The sequence below is a fragment of the Marmota monax genome, unplaced genomic scaffold (genome assembly GCF_021218885.2).
Source record: "Marmota monax isolate L192 unplaced genomic scaffold, Marmota_monax_Labrador192_F-V1.1 WCK01_AAM20220418_F8-fsc00051, whole genome shotgun sequence".
Taxonomy (NCBI): Eukaryota; Metazoa; Chordata; class Mammalia; order Rodentia; family Sciuridae; genus Marmota; species Marmota monax.
In genome coordinates, this window is record NW_026695202.1 from 15,027,209 (window position 1) to 15,046,957 (window position 19,749).

The 19,749-nt window shown below is 64.2% G+C and overlaps 1 protein-coding gene across 3 annotated transcripts in view; it reads left to right on the forward strand.

The window, feature by feature from the left end:
- Parvb (parvin beta) overlaps positions 1–19,749 on the forward strand; it is a 79,200-nt gene that overhangs the window by 29,030 nt on the left and 30,421 nt on the right. For 2 of the 3 annotated variants that reach the window (XM_046429160.1, XM_046429161.1), the window contains exons 2-4: positions 11,215–11,304; positions 14,864–14,934; positions 19,458–19,560. In XM_046429160.1, the coding sequence (XP_046285116.1) occupies positions 11,215–11,304; positions 14,864–14,934; positions 19,458–19,560 (264 nt within the window). Of the gene's footprint in view, positions 1–17; positions 40–11,214; positions 11,305–14,863; positions 14,935–19,457; positions 19,561–19,749 lie in introns of those variants that run through there. The other variant, XM_058574271.1, reaches the window with a different exon arrangement.

Genomic DNA, 19,749 nt, shown 5'->3' on the forward strand with positions numbered 1-19,749 from the left:
GTGACCTTAATCACCTGCCCAGGACTCACTGTGACACAGGTGGGAGCCCATGACAGGACAGCAGGGGCCGAGAGACCAGCCACTGGCTTCTTCTGCGCAGATGCCTTCCTATGCGTCCAGGTGGCCACTGAGTGATCCTTATTGGAGGGGGCGGAGGAGATGAGGCACCCCTGGTCTTTCCTGAGGACCGGTGCCACCCTGGACTGGGGTGGGGCATGTGGCACAAGTCACAGTGAACTTGTGCCTGTGGGGTCCTTGCAGCAGTTGCAGGACATGGTGCCCCTGGAGGGCCCAGGTTGAGCTGGTGGACGGTGGCCACGCTCTGTGGTGGGGTCGGCAGGTTCAGTCATCGTGAGCAGAAGGTGCTAGAAAGGTCGGCAGGGCCAGGTGGTGGGCAGTGCGTGAGGCTGTGGGGGTGGGTCGATTTGGGAGGCGGCAGGGGCCTGGAAGGGGCTGTTGGTAGAGGGGCGACTCCTTGGGCCTGTGGGCTGGACAGGCGAGCCAGGAGGCCGCACCTGCCCTCCCTCAGGTGTGACCACAGCTCAGCCCCTGAGGACCTTCCTGGCTTTCTGTCTGAATGACCACGTGACTGTCTGATCCCTAAAGCCCCAGCCCTGTTCAGTAACGTCAGCCTCGCACCCCGGCCTCCACCTGCCATCTCACCAGCACCCGGAGCCTCTCTTCTCATTCTTCCCACAGACGATTCATTTTTCTGTGGTTCTGACATTTTTTCGGATCCCCCAGGGGACAGAGGGGGGAGAAAAAGACTGTCTTTCGGGTCTGACCGCGGCCTCGGAGCCTCAGCTGCCTGTTTATCTTTGTACTGAAGCAACTCGTGGTGTTCAGACCGAGTTTCCGGGTTTGGGTGGCCTCTCTGTCCTGGTCGTCTTTCGGACGCCCCCAGGGCCGAGGGCTGCCTGTGCCCTTCAGTCCTCGTCACGGAGCAGACCCTCCCCTTGAGTCTGGAGGCCACCATGCGTGGCCGCGTCACAGTAACTGGGCTCTTGGTGACCCACGACAGCCAGCTAATGGGGTCTTAATGGGGCCTCCTTCCACCGGGTCAGTGGCTGCGGTGGAGGCGCGAGGACAGAGCGTCAGCCCTGCCCGGCCCTGCCCACTGAGGCTCCCCGCCCAGCGCCATCTCCCCGGGGTCACGTGCCCTTCACTCCTGAGTGTGTCCTGGAATCGCACCCTGGGCGCTTCTGTGGGGGGACGGGGACGGGGACGTGGAGGGCACCTGGCCCAGGGCAGGGAGGCGGGGCCCCTCGCTGCCCAGCGGGGGAGGAGTTTGTGATGGTCACATGCACAGGGGGGGGGTGGGCCTCCAGAGCTGGCCCGAGTCCCCCTGGGGGTATGAAGGGGGTTGAGCTTTCTGTCACCACGACAAAAACCCGAGGAAGTCCCCGGGAAGGAGGGAAGATTCACTCTGGGGAGCTGGCCGCAGGCTCCTTCATGGGGAGGCCCCACTCGGCCTGTCCAGCTGTGACCGGAGTGGAAGAATCCGCCCTGAGGTCAGCAGCCGCATGACTGGCCTCTTCCCCAGGCCCCGCCTCAGGGCACGGCTGCCGGGGGACGGAGCCTCCGACACCTGAGCCAGGTGGACCTTCCAGGTCCAGTCCATGACGTGGGCGTGTGGAGAAGGTTTCCCAGACAAGTCTGGGGGTGGGCTGGGGGTGGAGGGCCCAGGTTGAGCTGGGGGCTGATGCAAGGTCAAGGGCAGCTCAGTGGGTGGGGCGGCCGGGCACAGGTGTGGAGGAGTGGCCTGCAGGAAGGCCTGGGTCAGCTGTGTGGCAGGAGGATGTGGAGGTGCTGGACAGATGAGGGGCGGGGCTGCTCGTTAAGAGTCTCTGGGGACCACTGAGAAGGATGGGGTTTTATTATGGAGCTGGTGGGCTCGAGGGGGTGCCCTGTACCAGGGAGTGGCATGGCCAGCCTTGAGGGTTGGAAAGACTCCTTCCATTTGCAAATGACAGTAAATCCAGCTCTAAGTGACTTAAGAACAGAGTACCCTGTGCACTTGACTGAAAGGCCCAGGTGGCGGGCCTCAGGTAAGGCTGGATCCAGCCCACGGGTTGTGTCACTGCACTCTGCTCTCTTCTTCTCTCGGCTCCTTTGACCTGGTGACTTTCATTCCAGGTTCTGTGAGGTGGTAAGATGGGGGACAACTGGACCCTGTATCCTTTCTGGGTGAAGGCCAGTGGGAAAGAAGCCTGGCCCATCCCAATCTCCAGTGACATCTCCTTGCTGTAGCCAGGCCGTGCCCGTCCTGGGAGCATACCCTGTGGCTCCTGGGGCCTGGACCCGCGGCAGGAGGGGCTGGTTCTCCTCAAGGGGAAGTCGGTTCTTGTTTGGTGGGAAGGCGAAGGGTTGCTGGGGGGGAGACCAGTGGTGTCCAGGACAGTCCCCTGCAGAGGGGTGAGGCAGGGGGAGCCGGCGAGGGTGGGACAGGCTTGTGGGGCAGTGGCCATCCTGGTAGAGTGCTCCCACTGTCCCCAGGTAGGACTCGAGGTGTGGGGCCTCCTGAGCCCGTGGGTCCTTCTGTGTTCTGGGCTCTGACACTGTGTTGAGACCTGGGTTGTCACACGGGTCCTGGAGTCACATGTGACCAGAACCTGCAGTCACACGTGGTGAGCTGAGCCAGAGGCCTCCCGCTGGGTCCTCCCTCCCCTGGTGGCTCTCTGTGTCCCCGGAGCCTGACTGCGCAGGGGAGGCCCGGCCTCCTTCTGGGCACCAGGTCGTTTCTGTGGCTAACCCACTCTGGGTCCTCCCCCAGGGAACAGGCCGCTGACTCCCTGGGCCCTGGCTGCACCCTGCGGGCGCCTGCGGAGCGTCCCTTTCCCCTCCTCCAGTTCACTTCTGTTTCTCAAGGGACGCGAGCGGCCCTGCCTGCCCCCACCTGCCACGCCTTCCCTGGGGTGCTCCTCCTTTCCTCTTTCTACGTTTAGGCGCCTCCACGGAGAGAGGCAGCGTCGAGTTTGCTGGTTGGATCTTTAACATAAACACCGTCGGCTGCCACCTCAGTGGGTTCCGCACCCGCGACTTGACCAATTGTGGATCTAAACTATCCAGCTGGCACGGTGGCCACGCCTGTGGGGGGCCTAAGCAGCTCAGTGAGGCCCTGTCTCTAAGTAAACACAAAACAGGGCTCGGGGTGGGCTCCATGGTCGAGAGTCCCTGAGTTCCATCCCCAGAACCAAAAAAAAAAAAGAAAAAAAGAAATTGACAGGAAAACCGCACCTGCACTTTTTGGTGACCATTCTATAAATACTACAGCAGAACGACTATTCACGTGGCCTTTACATTGTGTTAGTTTCTTTTCTTTTTTGTGAACCAGGGATTGAACCCAGGTGCACTGAGCCACTGAGCCCCAGCCCCAGCCCCTTTTGTATTTTATTTAGAGACAGGGTCTCGCTGAGTTGCTTTTGGCCTTGCTAAGTGCTGAGGCTGGCTTTGAACTTGCCATCCTCCTGCCTCAGCCTCCGAGCTGCTGGGATCACAGGCGTGGCCACTGCACCCTGCTTGTGAGCTGTAAATGGTGTGGAGATGAATTAAAGCCCAGGAGGGGACGGGCCCAGGGTCTCTGCAGACGTTCCACTCCTCCGCCTGTGGGTCCTGAGCATCCAGATTCCGGTGTCCACGGGGGGGGGGGGCCTAGACCAACGCCCCCAGGGACTGCTGTGTCAGGCCTTCCTCACGGTGGCGCAGACCGCACTTGGCTCCCTGCTGATTCTGCACAGGCCTCTCTGGGGGGTGGAGGCAGGCTGTGGGGTGGAGGCCACTAGAGCAGCCTTCATTTGTGGGCCTTCGCAGTGCCTGTGCCGGGTGAGGCCGGGCCCGCCTTTGGCCAGGCTTCTGTGAGATCTGAAGGTCACGCTGCCCGAAGCTTGCTGGCCCCCGATGAGGACGGTCTCTAGTGGGGTCAGTAGCGCCTGCTGCCTGGCTCGGGTGGCGCCCTGTTGAATCTCATTTTCTTTTTAGCCTCTAGACTTACTTTGTCCTGAGAAGTGGGAAGGGGAGGCCGTGTCCTGTAGAAAAGCCCACAAACCAGACGCTGGGCCGAGCCGCCCCTCCGGCCTGGGACAGGAACGGCGCATTGTGTGGCCTCGTAGCGCAGTCACAAACTGAGATCACAGAGGGCTGAGGGCACACGGGGGCACCAAGCTCACCACGGGGACACCCGAGTGACGAGGCCGGAATGCACGGAGAGTGAAGAGGCTCTGCCATGGCGTCCTGCCACGGGGAATGTCTTCTCGCTCTTCTCCCCTGTCCGTGTCGAGGACAGCGGCTCCTCTGGCGGCTCTTGGCCCGTGGCCGTCCACCTGGCTGGTGCACGTCATGGTCTGCTCTGTGGTCCTGGGAACCTGGAGATGAGCTTGGAGCTCCTGACCTCCCAGGAAGGCCCGGCGTCACAGACCAAGGCCCTGGGCTGCATGAGGGGCTAGAAGTGGACCCCACAGCCTCCTCCCGTCACTCCTCCTTGGATGTCAGAAAAGATGGCCAGCAGTGTCCTGCCAGCCCTGAGTCTGCCGAGGGTTTCACTCTCATTTAGATTTTATTGGGTCTTATTTTAACTCCGCTGAGCAGCGAGATCTTTGCGTGAAGCACAGTGGGTTTATTTTTAGAACGGCTGTTAAGAAGACCTCCGCGGCTGATGAGTTTAATTATTCTGATAAATTATAACTTCTGAGCGCCCATGGAAGTGGAGAGTTCATAGAAAGCCCTTGTCCCCGGCAGAGGCCCGGCCAGCCCCCCAGCAGCAGTGCCCTGGGGTTCCTGCCTCTGCATGGGAACCAGAGGGGGGACTGGAGTGGGGACCGGAGGGGGGACCAGAGGGGGGACTGGAGGGGGCTCTTCATCCCCGGCAGCTCCGAAGCCCGTTCCCTCTGAGGAGGGTCAGAGCGGCTGTTTGGAGAGGGCTGCCCGAGCGTCCCTCGGTCCCCGTCGAGGTGGCTCTCTGCTCTTGCTCTTCAAGGTCGCCTTGTGATGGGGGGAAGGTGGGGAGCTGCAGGTTTTCCTCTTTGATCCTGGCTCAGCCGGGGCCCCCTGAAGTCTCTGCCCATGATCTTTTGTTCTCTGTGAAGCCAAGGAGGGTATATATGGCACAGAAGGTCCCCGTAGGTGGCAGAGCGTGACACAGTTACAAAGATGCCGGAGACGGAGTCATCGCTGCTCTGGCCCCCGCGGGCCTGCGGCCACCCCGCCCAGCACCACCTCCGGGCCCCGAGACCCTCGCACCCATCTCTGCAGGGCCAGGTCGTGGTCCCCGCCCGCCTGGTCCCCACTCCTCCAGCCAGCCCAGCCGCGGCCGGGGTCCTGATAACGTTGAAAGGAGGAAATAAAAGGAAAGAAGCCGCGGAAGCCTTTTTTGGGAAGAGCCTGGGTATAAATATATAAATAAAAGGGACCAAGGAGAGGAGCCAAAGAGATCAAAGTCGGACCCTGCGGGGGCCCGAGTGTCCATGGGGCTGTCCACCGGCCTCCAGGGGCCGCTCCAGGGCTCGACCCCTTCCTCTTTATGCCCCTGTGACTCCGATAGGCAGGGGGTTGGCGGGGGGGTGGCAGGGGGCTTCCTGCCATCTGTCCAGTCTGGGTGGAGCCTCGGGGCTCTAGAGGCAGGCGCCCGCCCTGGCGCAGGCCGAGGGGAGGGCTGGTGGGGAGCAGGAGGCCCGCGCTCCCCTCCTTCCATCTGTGACCTCTCTCAGGTACCTCAGGTCCCATCCACCGTGGAAACGGGGCTCACTCAGGGTGACAGCTCCCCCAGCCTGGCTTCCATCTTCTGTGCCTGTTATTCTGCAACTTCTCCAAAATATGCTGACCTACTGTGTGCAGGAGCTGAGCCAGCACTGGCCGGGGAGGGTCCAGGAAAGAGGTGGCTACAGCTCTGGGTGGCACGAGCTGGGCAGAAGTGGCCTGGGGTAGGAGGGGCGCCCAGGAGGGCTCCCTGTGGGAGGTGGCTGTGAGCCGAGGCCTGACGCAGGGTAGGCTCAAGGACTGGGGGGGGGGTGAGGGCACCATCAGCTAGGGGTGGGCGGGCCCTGGCTCCGGGCTCACGTGTAGCAGAGGGCGTCGGCTGGGCACCAGGCACCCCCACACACCTGTCGGGAGGTGAGGCGGATGGACGGCATGGGAGGTGCACGTAGTAGGTGCTCAGGAGCACCAGCGGTCCTCCGTCCACTCCCACTGCTGGACAGGTGCTGTCACCTGAGACTGCAGCTGACCCTGGTGTCCCTGGGTCTGAGTTACTTGTTGGTGCTGTGCGTTGGGAGATTCCACACCAAACCCACCGTCCGGCTTTGCCTGGAGACTCGAAGACCTGGGGTGGAGCCCGGTCGTCCCACCTGCAATCCTTGGCTGGACCAGGGAGGTGGACTCCAAGGTGACGGTGACGTGCAGATGGGGCTCTTGTCCCAGTAGAGCTTCCGGCCCCTGGCTCTCCTTCTGTCCTCTCTCCTTCTTCCCTGTCCCCTCTCCCTCCTCCCTGTCCCCTCTCCCTCCTCCCTCCTCCCTCCTCCCTCTCCCTCCTCCCTCTCCCTCCTCCCTGTCCCTCTCCCTCCTCCCTGTCCCCTCTCCCTCCTCCCTCTCCCTCTCCCTCCTCCCTGTACTTCTCCCTCCTCCCTGTCCTCCCTTGTCCCTGTCCCCTCTCCCTCCTCCCTCTCCCTCTCCCTCCTCCCTCTCCCTCTCCCTCCTCCCTCTCCCTTCTCCCTGTCCCTTCTCCCTCCTCCCTCTCCCTCTCCCTCCTCCCTGTCCCCTCTCCCTCCTCCCTCTCCCTCTCCCTCCTCCCTGTACTTCTCCCTCCTCCCTGTCCTCCCTTGTCCCTGTCCCCTCTCCCTCCTCCCTCTCCCTCCTCCCTCTCCCTCCTCCCTCTCCCTCTCCCTCCTCCCTGTCCTTCTCCCTCCTCCCTGTCCCCTCCCTCCTCCCTGTCCCCTCTCCCTCCTCCCTGTCCTCCCTCCTCCTTCTCCCTCTCCCTCCTCCCTCCCCCTCTCCCTCCTCCCTGTCCCTCTCCCTCTCCCTCCTCCCTGTCCCTCTCCCTCCTCCCTGTCCCTCTCCCTCCTTCTTGTCCCCTCTCCCTCCTCTCTCCCCCTCTCTCTCCTCCATGTCCCTCTCCCTCCTCCCTGTTCTCTCTCCCTCTCCCTCCTCCTCTCCCTCCTCCCTGTCCCCTCTCCCTCCTCCTTGTCCTCTTTCCCTCCTCCCTCTCCCTCTCCCTCCTCCTCTCCCTCCTCCCTGTCCCCTCTCCCTCCTCCTTGTCCTCTTTCCCTCCTCCCTCTCCCTCTCCCTCCTCCTCTCCCTCCTCCCTGTCCCATCTCCCTCCTCCCTCTCCCTCCTCCCTGTCCTTCTCCCTCCTCCCTGTCCCCTCCCTCCTCCCTCTCCCTCTCCCTCCTCCCTCCCCCTCTCCCTCCTCCCTGTGCCCTCTCCCTCCTTTCTCCCCCTCTCCCTCCTCTCTCCCCTCTCCCTCCTCTCTCCCTCCTCCCTCCCCCTCTCCCTCCTCCCTCCCCCTCTCCCTCCTCCCTGTGCCCTCTCTCTCCTCCCTCCCCTCTCTCTCCTCCCTCCCCCTCTCCCTCCTCCCTGTGCCCTCTCTCTCCTCCATGTCCCTCTCTCTCCTCCATGTGCCCTCTCCCTCCTCCCTCCCCCTCTCCCCCCTGTCCTGGTGCCTCTCCACCGTCCCTCCCTGGCTGCCCACTGACCCCAGCGTTGCCTCTGCAGGGAGCCCTGGTGCAGCGGAGCCTCTGGGGCCTCTGTCCTGGCTGGTGTGGGGTTTCCGTGGACACTCAGGAGGACAGGCCAGAGGACGGACTTGGCCATTCCCCCTTAATCAGGGCCTCATGAAGTCGCGTCCATCCCTGACACCGGCTGCGGGCTCGGCTGGGCGGGGACTGTGCCCGCTCCCTGGCTGCGCCCGTCCTTCTCTGTGACCCAGGACAGCTGGCACCCCTCTGTGGGGTACTGTCTTTCTGACAAATGGACCATTACTTTAAGTCCCAACCACTCCTGGGCTCACGGGGAAGCCGGACGGGCAGGGCCAGCCCTCGGCCGGGGGAGCCTCCTTCCAAAGGTTGGCTGGGTCCTTGGAAGGCCGTTCGGAGGGACGCTGCGTCAGTGATGGGGCCTGTCCCCTGGAAATCCCAGGCGTGGCGGGGCGGCAGGCTGGAGGACCCTCCGGGAGCGGCTCTGCGTTGTGACCCTGGTGCTCCACAGAGGTCCCGCTTCGGCAGTTGCTGCCTCCTCCAGGAAGCCTCCCTGGCTCTCCCACGAAGTCACCTCCTCGCCTCCCTGTCCCTGTCTGTGGTGTCCTGGGGCCACGCCAGGGAGCCCTGTCCACAGCTGTGCCTGCCACCGTGGACTGTGTTTCCAGCCGTGTGCGGGGACCGTCCTGTTCCTCACACCTCTGTGGGTGGTACTCCTGCCACCCGCGCCTGTCGGGACCTGGGGCTTGGCCAGGTGCGGGGACTCTTCTGGGGCGGCCAGTGCAGGCTGGCGCATGCCGTGGGCCCGGGGTCTGCGCTGTCCTCCCCCCACCCTTTCCCTCAGGGCGTCCTGCAGACCAGGCCCCGGGCGTGCGGCTGACCAGGGTGGGAGTGCATTTCTCCTCCAGAAGGTCACGGGCGCCCTGGTTCAAGGACAGCGTGGCCCTGGTTCAAGGTCGGCGTGGAGACGTCTCTGCCCTCACCTGGCCTGCTCCTGTGCTGCAGAAGCCGACTCCCTCCTCCCTGTGTGTGGAGCTGGGGACCGACGGCCTGCAGCAAGCCCTGGGGACCGAGAGGACCTGTGGCCCCTCCTGGCGGCTCTCGCGGCTCCCTTGTGCCCAAGGGCCCACCTCCAAGACCTTATTCTAAGGAAACCTTGGTCTTTTGTTCTTCCCGTCGGCATGACCATTACACTGGCCTCGGATGGAGGGGACCTTCCTGGCCTCCTCTGTCCCCTTCTGTGACACCAGCTGGGGATCTGGGTCCGAGGAGCCCATGGTCCCTGCAGACCCTCGTTCACCTCGCTGCAAACATGGGGGTCTCTGCCGTCTGAGACCCTGAGAGTCACACGTCCTTTGTAACTAATCCTGTAGTGGAAACAGGGATAAACTGGTGTCTTTCCCACTGGCCTGGGGCCGTGGGGGCTCGCGGCATCTCTAGGAAGGGGCGGCGGGGACACTGCAGACCCCGGATATTCGCCCCGTGGCTACCCGGGACTCACCACGGCAGCTTCCTGCTCAGAGCTCTGGCGAGGACTTGGGGGTCCAAGGGGCCAGCGCCCGGGTCTGCTCAGGATGCCGCGGGGTCTGTGCTCGCGGGGCCGGGCACAGGTCGCCTCCAGACTGCAGCGTCGGCAACCCCGGGAGCGGCCCCTTTAGGTACTTGATAAAATACGTGACGCCTGCCTTCCCGACTCTGATGGGTGCTGGGGACAGAGCGTGGGGGGCCTTGGCCTGGAGCCAGAGGTGCCACTGAGCCGTCCAGCCCCGAGCGTTCCGAATGCCCCGTGCGGGGCGTCAAGTTGCGCCCATCCTGGTGCCGTCACCGCCATCCTCCTCCAGGACTGTTCCGTCTTCCCAAACTGAGATTCTGTGCCGTCCAAGAGGAGCCCGTGTGGGCACCTGCCCCAGCCCCTGGCAGCACCCTTCTGTGCCATCTTGGGTCTCCTCGTGGCCTCACGTGGGGGGACTCCGGCCACAGCATCTGTCTTGTGCCTGGGTTATGTTCCACTGGGCATCGTGTCCTCGAGGCACACCCTGTAGTGGCCGGTGTCGGGATCCCCTCCTTTTCAAGGCTTAATAGTACTCCTGTGTGGGGATCCCCTGCACCTTGCTCACTTGCGTCTGTCTGCACCCTTGGGCCATCCTCACATGCTGTTGTGAATCGTGCTGCTGGGGACGGGGGTGTAGGATGGGCACTTCCCAAAAGCCAAGTGTCCGGGCCTGTGCTGACGTTAGAGGGGTGTGGGGTTCCGCTGCTGTCATCCCTGTGAGGGGCAGAGGGTGGGTCCCCAGGGCTGATGTTCAACCCCAGGGCTGCAAACCCCCCAGGTATCCCGTTTCCCAATCCCAAAGAAAGACCCGGAGAGCGCCTCAGGGAGATCTGGGGGCTCCCCTCCCCGCACACTCCTGGGCGGACACCGGGAGGCCAGCAGCCCGCGAGGTGTGCTGGTGCCTTCCTCCCCTCACAGCTGGGGCTCTGCTGTGGTCCTCACCTGGACGCTGGGCCCCGGGCAGTGGCGGCCTCTCTGGTTCCCCCCGTGGCACGTCTTCAGAGGCCCCTCCCTGCTGCCGGCTTTCCCAGGCCGGAGCCGTGTCTGCCCCACGGGGGGCCCACAGGGGGCCTGCAGCCTGGCGCGGCCGGGCCCTTGGCTGGGACTTGACGCCCACCATGTCCTGCAGCCCAGGAGGGTTGGGGGCTGGGAATTTTGACAGTTTTATCTGAAAGTGCTGGTGGGACTGGCTTGGGGTCCTGTGGTGGCCAGGGCGGGGCCCCAGAGCCATCATCCCAGGGCCACCTGTCACCGGTTGCTGGGAGGCGGGGAGCTCAGTCTCCAGGTCTGAGAGGCTCGAGGTCTGAGGCAGGGGCTCTTACTCTGGCTACGCTCCTTCAAGGAGCAGGGGCCTTGGGCAGAGTGGCCGGCGCTGTCCCTGGAGGCGGTCAGTGGAGAAGACCAGCTTGTGATGTGAGATGAGGGACTACAGGATCCCAGAGGTTCTCTGCTGTAAAGATGGCGGGTGCCCAGACTGCACCCCACGCCCCCCGATTCCGGGTCTTGGGCTTGAGTCTGCCATCCAAAGTGCAGCTGGGGTGACGGCCATGGTTGGACCGTGGAAGAACGTGCTGTCATCTGGCGGCACAGCACAGGGCCCTCCAAGTGGGGACGGGGACGGCTCTGCCTCCAGGAGCCCTGATGCCGCTGTCCAAGTGCTGCCCCAGCAGCTCCGGGCAGGTCCAGAAGCCCCTGGAAACATCTGGAAGCATCCAGAAGCTTCTGTGCTTTAGTCACGGGCTCCAGGGAGCAGCCAACACAGACTGGCCGGGCTCGGTGGCAGCTGGGAGCTGACCGGTGTGGGGGGAGTGCTGGACGTGTCTGGGTTGGGACGTTCTCCCTCGGACACCGTGGGCCCCGTGGGAGCACTGGCTGATGTTGGTGGCGGGTCGGCCAGCTCCCCTCCCCTCCACGGTCGGTGCCGGGGCCGTGCTGGTCCATTCCTGCTGACAGGCCTTTCTTTCCGTTTTCCCTCAACAGTGAGTGACCTGCAGGAAGAAGGCAAAAGTGCCATCAACTCTCCGATGCACCCAGCCTCGGTGGATATTCACCCTGAAGACACGCAGCTAGGTACGGGGGTCTCCGCTGCGGGCGGGGGTGTCCTGGCCTGGAAGCGGCCTGGGTGGGTAGCTCTGGCCTCGGTCAGACTCCCCGAGGGCTGTGGCTGTCCTTGCCACAGGCTGGTGCGTTTGTCTTTCCACACTCGGGAGGGATTCGGGGACTGCGTGGCCTCAGCTGCGTCCTCCCGCCTGACCTCACCGAGGACCTCTGGTTTCACCTGGAGCCCTGACCGGGGCAGCCCTGTGCCCATCTTAATTGCTGGCATCTAACCAGTGGCTCTCTTGACGCTCAGGTCCCACCTCACACAGCAGACGATAGAGAAGCCCTGGGTTTAAAGGGGCCATCAAGGAGTCGGTTCAAGTGCAGGGGCACTGGGTGGTCAGCTCCGTGCTGGGCTGGGCCCCGAGTGTGGGTGTCGGAGCAAAGGCCCTGAGGAGAGCCGCGGAGAGGAGGCGCTGTGGCAGGGGGTCTCTGGGCCGAGTCAGGACACGTTCCCTGGGTGGGAGCTCCCTTGGCAAGGTCCTGGGCAGAGGCTGTGACGTGTACCCAGGTGGCCCAGGACAAGGTGACACGGTGTCCCAGGTGCAGTTTGAGGTGTCCCTCCTTTCCTGTGTCTTGGGTCAGGTGGCTGCATCTGACGTGTGGTAGACTCACGCCTGGTGTCTCCGATGGGCCCTGGGAGTCCACCTGTCCCCGTGTCCCTGGGGTAAGCACAGAGAGGTCACTTTCCTCCTGTGCCGTGGCGCTGCGGCTGGCTGGGCAGCATGTACGCGGGGACCCCTCGTCCTCAGCATTTGTACCCACGAGGGAAGGACCCAGGTGGGCTGCAGCTGGAGCCCCCTCTCTGTGTGGAGTCCAGGTCGGAGTCGAGGTGGGGGTCGGGGGTCCACAGGGAAGAGCAAGCCCCCAGCTTTCTGCCCCCTCTTCCCATTAGGTTTATTCACTTTCAGGGGTGGGGAAGCCCTGCAGGGCCACCGGGCAGGGCCACTGGGCAGTGCCAGGCCTCACAGAAGGGGGGGAGCGAGGGGAGAGCCTTGGTGGCTTTCTGAGCATTGCTGGGTGGGGCAGGCCGGTGGCTGGGCTGTTGGAATCATTCCGTGGGCCCTGGGGCTGCAGGTGTCTTGAGTTCTCTGCCGCCAGCCGGGGTGGCCTGGAGGGGACCTGGAGGGGGGCCTGGAGGGGGGCCTGGAAGGTGGCCTGGAGGGGGGCCTGGAAGGTGGCCTGGAGGGTAACCTGGAGGGGGGCCTGGAAGGTGGCCTGGAGGGGGGCCTGGAAGGTGGACTGTAGGGGGGCCTGGAGGGTAACCTGGAGGGGGGCCTGGAGGGGGACCTGGAGGGGAGCCTGGAGGGGGGCCTGGAGGGTGGCCTGGAGGGGGACCTGGAGGGGGGCCTGGAAGGTGGCCTGGAGGGGGGCCTGGAGGGTAACCTGGAGGGGTGGCCTGGAGGGGTCCTGGAGGGGAGCCTGGAGGGGTCCTGGAGGGGGACCTGGAGGGGTCCTGGAGGGGGTCCTGGAGGGGGACCTGGAGGGGGGCCTGGAGGGGGGACCTGGAGGGGGCCTGGAGGGGGACCTGGAGGGGTCCTGGAGGGGGGCCTGGAGGGGGTCCTGGAGGGTTGGCCTGGAGGGGGGACCTGGAGGGGGGCCTGGAGGGGGTCCTGGAGGGGGGCCTGGAGGGGGTCCTGGAGGGTTGGCCTGGAGGGGGGCCTGGAGGGGGGCCTGGAGGGGGACCTGGAGGGGTCCTGGAGGGGGTCCTGGAGGGGGACCTGGAGGGGGGCCTGGAGGGGGACCTGGAGGGGGGCCTGGAGGGGGGCCTGGAGGGGGGCCTGGAGGGGGGCCTGGAGGGGGACCTGGAGGGGGGCCTGGAGGGGGCCTGGAGGGGGACCTGGAGGGGGACCTGGAGGGGGCCTGGAGGGGGGCCTGGAGGGGGACCTGGAGGGGGTCCTGGAGGGGGACCTGGAGGGGGGACCTGGAGGGGGGCCTGGAGGGTGGTCACTAGCAGTGACCTTGTCCCCTGGGGACGGAGGGCTGGAGCCGAGGCTGGGTCTGGGCCTGGGTGGGGTGACGCCTGCTCTCCAGGCATGGCCAGCCCTGGGCTGTGAGGCTGGCTGGGGAGAGAGGGAGGCTGGAGGAGACAGCTGGGAATGAGCTGGGGAAGGGGATCCGGAAGGTGCCGACCTTGATCCCAGGACAGAGGGGGCTGCTGCAGCCTGGGCAGGGCCCTGAGTGTCCCTCCCAGTCGCTGGTCGGCGGGTTCCAACAGCTTTCCCAGTCTGTGAGTTGGACATTTATTGCTGTGAAGTCTGCATCGCGTCTGGGTGAGGGCGAGCTTCACTGATGGACGTGGACAGCTCCTCTGCCCCGTGGGACCTGGTCTGGCCCTGGATCCTGGTCTCAGTGGCTTCCTGGCCGTCCGCCTGTGCCTTGAGGGCACCTGGTCCTGCCTGAGCCTCTGCTCACCTTCTTTCCCTCTCCTTAAGGGGGAGGCTGCTGTGGCCTCTCCCAGCTCTGGACCCTGGGCCTCTGGCCACACCCTCTGCCCAGGTCCCCCAGCTGGACAGGGCTGCCTGAGGCTCCTCTCCTGCCCGGTCAGCGTCCTCCTGTCCTGGCTAGGTCTGTGGGTCTCCCTCCAGGGTCCTGCTTCCTCCCGCTGCCCCGCCTACTCCCCCTGGCTTGGCGGGGTCCAGGCGGAGTCCAGGGGGAGGAGCCAGAACACAGGGAGCCGGTCAGGACGGGTCAGGATGGGTCAGGACAGGTCAGGACGGGTCAGGATGGGTCAGGACAGGTCAGGACGGGTCTGGATGTGTCAGGATGGTCAGGACGGGTCAGGACGGTCAGGACGGGTCAGGACGGTCAGGACGGGTCAGGATGGGTCAGGACAGGTCAGGACGGGTCTGGATGTGTCAGGACAGTCAGGACGGGTCAGGACGGTCAGGACGGGTCAGGACGGTCAGGATGGGTCAGGATGGGTCAGGACGGGTCAGGACGGGTCAGATGGGTCGGATGGGTCAGGACGGGTCAGGACAGTCAGGACGGGTCAGGATGGTCAGGACGGGTCAGGACGGTCAGGACGGGTCAGGACGGGTCAGATGGGTCAGGACGGTCAGGACGGGTCAGGACGGTCAGGATGGGTCAGGACTGTCAGGATGGGGCCGGGGCGTCGCTGTCCGGCGTCATTTTTTGTCGTTATTTCTGACATTTCTCGTTTGGGCTGTTTTACATCCGAAGTTGCAGGATAATTTTTTTCCCAACTAACACCTCAAACCTCTCCCTGTGTTCCTGCCACCGGCCCTCGGTGACCGTCCCAGCGGCCGCAGGAGCTCTCTAGGGCAGGGCCCTTTCTGCTGTGCCAGGCCCCAGTGGACGCACCGGCCTCCTTCTCCCCGTGGTGGTGGCCTGGGCTGGTGGGGGCAGAACGGTGCATGTGACCCTGTCCCCTGGGCGAGGCCCCTCCCCACGCTCTGTGGTCTGGTTTTGACTTAGAAGGGTGGTCCCCGGCTGTGGGCCTTATGTGTGGGAGTTGGCCGCCCCGTCCCTGCCAGCTCACAGACATGTGGCCTTTTGTCCCCGGCAGAGGAGAATGAGGAGCGCACGATGATCGACCCCACCTCCAGGGAGGACCTCAAGTTCAAGGAGCTGGTCAAGGTGAGGCCTGACGGTGGGCGCTCCTGTGGACAGGGCTGCTGAAGACGGGCAGCCACCGGGTGCTCAGCCAGGGGTCTTCCGAAGCCCCAGGTGGCTGGCTGCCCCCTGGCTCCCAAAGTGTGCTGGGGACACCTGCCTCAGCGTCCAAGTCCCCAGTCCCCAGCTCTGGCCCCGTTCTCCTGGAACTCTTCCCCAAGACACAGACGCCATGGCTCTGACGGAGCAGAGAACCCGTATTGTGTGTGAGCCTCGCGCCCACACGGTCCCCCTGACCCTCCCCCGGGGCTGCGGATAGAGACCCCTCAGGTGTTCGCTCCTGGCCCACCTCGCCTGAATGAGCGCCTCCCTGGCCGGGAGCTGGGTGGAAAATACTAGAAACAATGTTGCACTGTTGCTGAAGTGTGCCACCTGGTCAGGCCAAGAGGGCGACGTCTGTGCTGAACAGATACAAATGCCTTTTTTCTTAAAATTATTCCCTGAAGAGTCCAGTGTCACCATATGGAACTAGCAGTGACACCGGCGAGGTCTTGTAAGTCTTCTAGAGGCCCTTCCAGGCGTACGGGAGGGTTTCGTAGGTTCCACGCAAATAAATACAGTATTTAAAAGAAGGCGCTTCAGCCAGGCACAGGGCACACGCCTGTAATCCCAGGGACCAGGAGGCTGAGGCAGGAGGATGGCAGTTCAAAACCAGCCTCAGCAACTTAGCGAGGCTCTATGCCACTCAGGGAGGCCCTGTCTCTAAATAAAAAATAAAGGGGCTAAGGATGTGGTTAGTGGTAAAGAGCTCCGGGGTTCAGTTCGTGGTACCAAAAAAACAAAGGACTTCAACAGCTTAGGGTATCCACAGGGGTCCTGGGACAGTCCCAAGACTGCTGGGGGACACCCCCTGGGATGTGGTGCCAAGGGGTGACGGTGGCTCTGGGGTCAGCTCCCAGGTCCAGATCCTGACTCGGGTGCAGGTGGAGCTGGGCAGGTGCTGGGCACCCTCACGCTCCTGAGGCCACCGGGCGCCAGGAGCAGGGCAGGCAGGAGCGGAGGGACGCTGCTGGCCCGGCTGCCTGTTGAGAAACGGGACTGGCGTGGGCTCCGGGGTACAGACCACCTGGACGTCTTCCCCGTCCTGGCCGCTGCTGCCCCGTCGATGAGTCTGGCTTCTTCCACAGCTCAACTCCTTCTGGGTGGACGGCAAGGGCTGCCCGGGCAGGAGGTGGCCTCACGAATGAGGCACTTTGTATTTTTAACGATTCTCCAAAGAGGACAGTGGTCCGAGCCCTCCAGCCGAGGAAGACTCTCACGCCGGGGGAAGATGGAGAGCCGCGTTGGCCTTCGTCCTTGATGGCCGGCGCAGGGCTCCTCCATGCTTGGGTTTCTCTAGGGCAGAGGGTCTCCCGGGACTCCCGCAGGGCCCTTAGGACCACCCCTGATTGCTGCTGGGGCCAGCTTCAGGATGGGGGCTGGTCTTGGAGGGCTGACCAGTCATGATGCTGGGAGCCATTAGCCAAGTAGGTATGACAATTTCCTTGCCAGCGTACCCCATGTTGCAGTGACATTGAATGTAGGTGACCTTGCTCAAGGACCAAGGCAGATTAGGGTGTCCCGGTTTTAAGATAATGGGAGGTTGACACTGGACCTCTGGGGAGGCGCGAGGAGCCCGATTCCCGGTGGCCCTGTGGCTGCCTAACGAGCGCAGCTCTGGACAAGTGGGAATGGGGGTCAGTGAGGCCCCAGGAGGGGTGTGAGGAGGGGGCTGGACTCTGTGCCCACCCCGCGCCCTCCATCCCTCCCTAATGGACGTTATGATGCTTTCAATGTTGCGTGCCCTGCAATCGCCAGCCCTGTAAAGCTCTGCTGAATTCCGGAGGCCAGTCTCTGAAATGACCCGACCCAGGGTGGGGAGGCCCCGCCGGCCGTCTGAGGGGCAGAGGGGCAGGTGTTCTAGGGAGTGGGGCCAGCCTGGGGGGACGGTGCTCTTAACCTGTGGAACCCCAGTTTGGGTGATTAGGGTCACTGTCAAGTTGGGGGACAGAGAGTCAGAGAAGTGCTGGGAACAGTGTGTGTTTGGAGTTGAAGAAAAACCACGTGAAACTTCCGCGTGCTGGACAGAAGCCGCCCCTCTGGACCCCGGAGCGTGTCCCCCAGCCCACTGGACGGTCTTCCTCCCCTTGGCGTCTGGGGAGAAACCACCTGGGGCTGAGGCTGGGGCTGCGGGGCCTCACGGAGGCGCCTGCCGTGCCCCCAGCTGCCAGCCCAGGTGGCCTCCTGCCCGGCACCGTGAGCGGGCGTCCTCGGTGGGCGCAGCGGCCAGGACCGCGTCTGGAAGGGGTGAGAAGATGACAGTCCCAACCCCCGGAGGCCGACTGCAGACCCGATGGCGGTTCAGGAGGAACGAAGGAGGAAGAAATTTTTTACTCGAGTTAAAGCAAGTTCATAAAACCAAGGTGACCGCGAGGACATGATTGATCCATGTCCTGGACACTCACCCGCGGGACCCGGGTGTGCAAATGAGCACGTCCCTAAAAATAACGCCCTGTGCTACCTTTAAAAGGTCTTGTGCAGAGCAGAAGACAAGACGGATGGTCCGGGAGCTCCCGGGCGCGGTGACTCTGAGCTGGCGCTGGCTGGCTCTCCCCGGAGCTGACCGCTGGGTCTGCGGCACGGGTCTGGTTCTGGTCTCTGTTGTTTTCTGTCTGGGCTTGGCCCAGGGCAGGATCCAGATGTGATTTATATCGTTTTTAGGTTTTAGCTTCTTCCTGCAGAAACATCCTCTCGGGGGACGGTGCCCTGGGCCAGGCCTGGGAACCAAAGGTCTGTGGGCCCAGGAGGCCTCCCCAGAGTGTGGTCAGCGGTCCTGCTGTCTGTTTGGGCCCCCCCTGTGCTCCGTTCCTGCCCCTTTCCACAAATAAATAAATAAAACACAAGTTGAAAGAAGAGAAGGAAGGAGGAGGAGAGCAGTAGCCCTCATGCAGGGCCCAGATCGGGCCGGGGTCCTGGGTGCAGGTCTCAGGGCTGTGGCTGCGGGAGTCGGTTCTGGGGCCCAGGCTCGTGGGACTCCTGGGTGCTGGTCCTGTATCTGTCCTGGAAAAGGAGCCCCTTCAGGGGTTGACTTGGAGGGGCCCCCGGATCCCGAGGCAGGAGGGTGTGTGTGTTTAGAGGCGTCTGGGTTAGGTACAGCGTTGGAGGTCATGGAGGGCACAGAGAGGGCCGAGGCCAGGTGGTCCCCAAGGAGAATCCCCTCGAGGAGACCACAGCCGTGGACAGAGTGGAGGACAGAAGCCAGGAGCCAGAGGTTGCTGTGATGGAGAGGAGAGACCCGGAGGGCAGTGGGCAGCCACGGGGCCCAGGAGGGCAGGGTGGTGTGGCCGGCTCTGTCCTCCTGCCTGTTGGGAGGTCCTGGACTGGACTGTGCCCTGTGTCATCTCTGGGAGGGGCCGGCCACTGCCGTTCAGAGAGGTTACTGGGGCCAGTTAGATGGCTCTGTCCATTTCGCTCGCCCGGGGGACGTGTGGACGACCAAGGCCGCTCAGGCTGCGCCTCCCGTCCTGGGAGCAGGGCTGCTGCAGGCAGGGCTGGCCGGGGAGCGCTGCTCCGGGACCCGCCAATCAGCAGAAGCAGCCCCAAAGCACCACCCGGAGCCCAGTGGGGGAGTCTGTTGAGAAAAGGCCTGAGAGGAAGAGGCTGCCTGGAAAGAGGGAAGTTCACCTCCACAGGCAGACGGGAACGTGGGGGCCTCAGCCGCACTCTTCACAGCACCAAAGGGCAGCAGCAGTGACCCAAACGCACAGCGACGGATGAGAGGGTCCACAGCACGTGCGTGCAGTGGAATAGTATGCAGCCATAAAGAAGGAACAGGGTGGACCCATGCTGCAACGTGGGCAGAGCTGGACAACAGGAGGAAGAAGGAAGAGAAGCCCGTCCCAGAAGGCCAGGAGCCTGAGGCCACAGGACAGAAGACAGGTCCTGGTTGGGAGGGGCCGAGAGGGACAGATGGGGCAACTCTGAGTGCGAACGGGGCTTCTGTTTGGGGCGGTGGCGAGGTCCTGAAGTGGACGGGGCTTTTGCCCGACTTTGAGGTCGTACCACACCCACTGACGGTGTGGCAGTGGATCGTCTCTCACTAAAGCTGTTTTATAAAGTGCTGCAGGAAGCAGGGGCTGCGAGCTGGCCAGAGGCCAGACTGACCCTCCTGCCACAGCCTGGGGCTCCCGCAGCCCTGGGGGGGGCCAGGGAGGGTGTCTGACGGCCGCTTCCTGCCTGGGGGCCGGGGGTGGCAGTACCAGCACTCACTCCGTGCCCCCGCCTCCCTGCCACCGTCTCTCCTGCTGAGGGAGGGCACTGTCACCTCACCTCATGCTCCGGCAGGAAGGGGGCACGTCCTCACCCGGCGCTGGAAGCTCCCTGGGCAGCCCCGGCCTCCAGGGCAGGTGCGCGGGCTGCGTGGGCTGGGAGAGGCCTGTCCGGTGGCCATCGTGGTGTGGGCTGCGCGGGTGGCCGTCCCTTCCTTGGCTCACGGCCTGCTCCCCCAGGTCCTCCTGGACTGGGTCAATGACGTGCTGGTGGAGGACAGGATCATCGTGAAGCAGCTGGAGGAGGACCTCTACGACGGCCAGGTGCTGCAGAAGCTGCTGGGTGAGTGGCAGAGCCCGGGCTGGGCCACCGTCCCCACAGGGCCACCCCGGCCGATGTCCTGACAGGAAGGGGTCCAGGGACAGTGGCCTCACGCTTGGGGTGTGGTTCAGGAGGGAGGCGGGAGTGGAGGCCGCAGTGCCCCAGCTCCTTCCTGTGTCACTGGGGACAGAGCGCCACCCTGAACAGCGC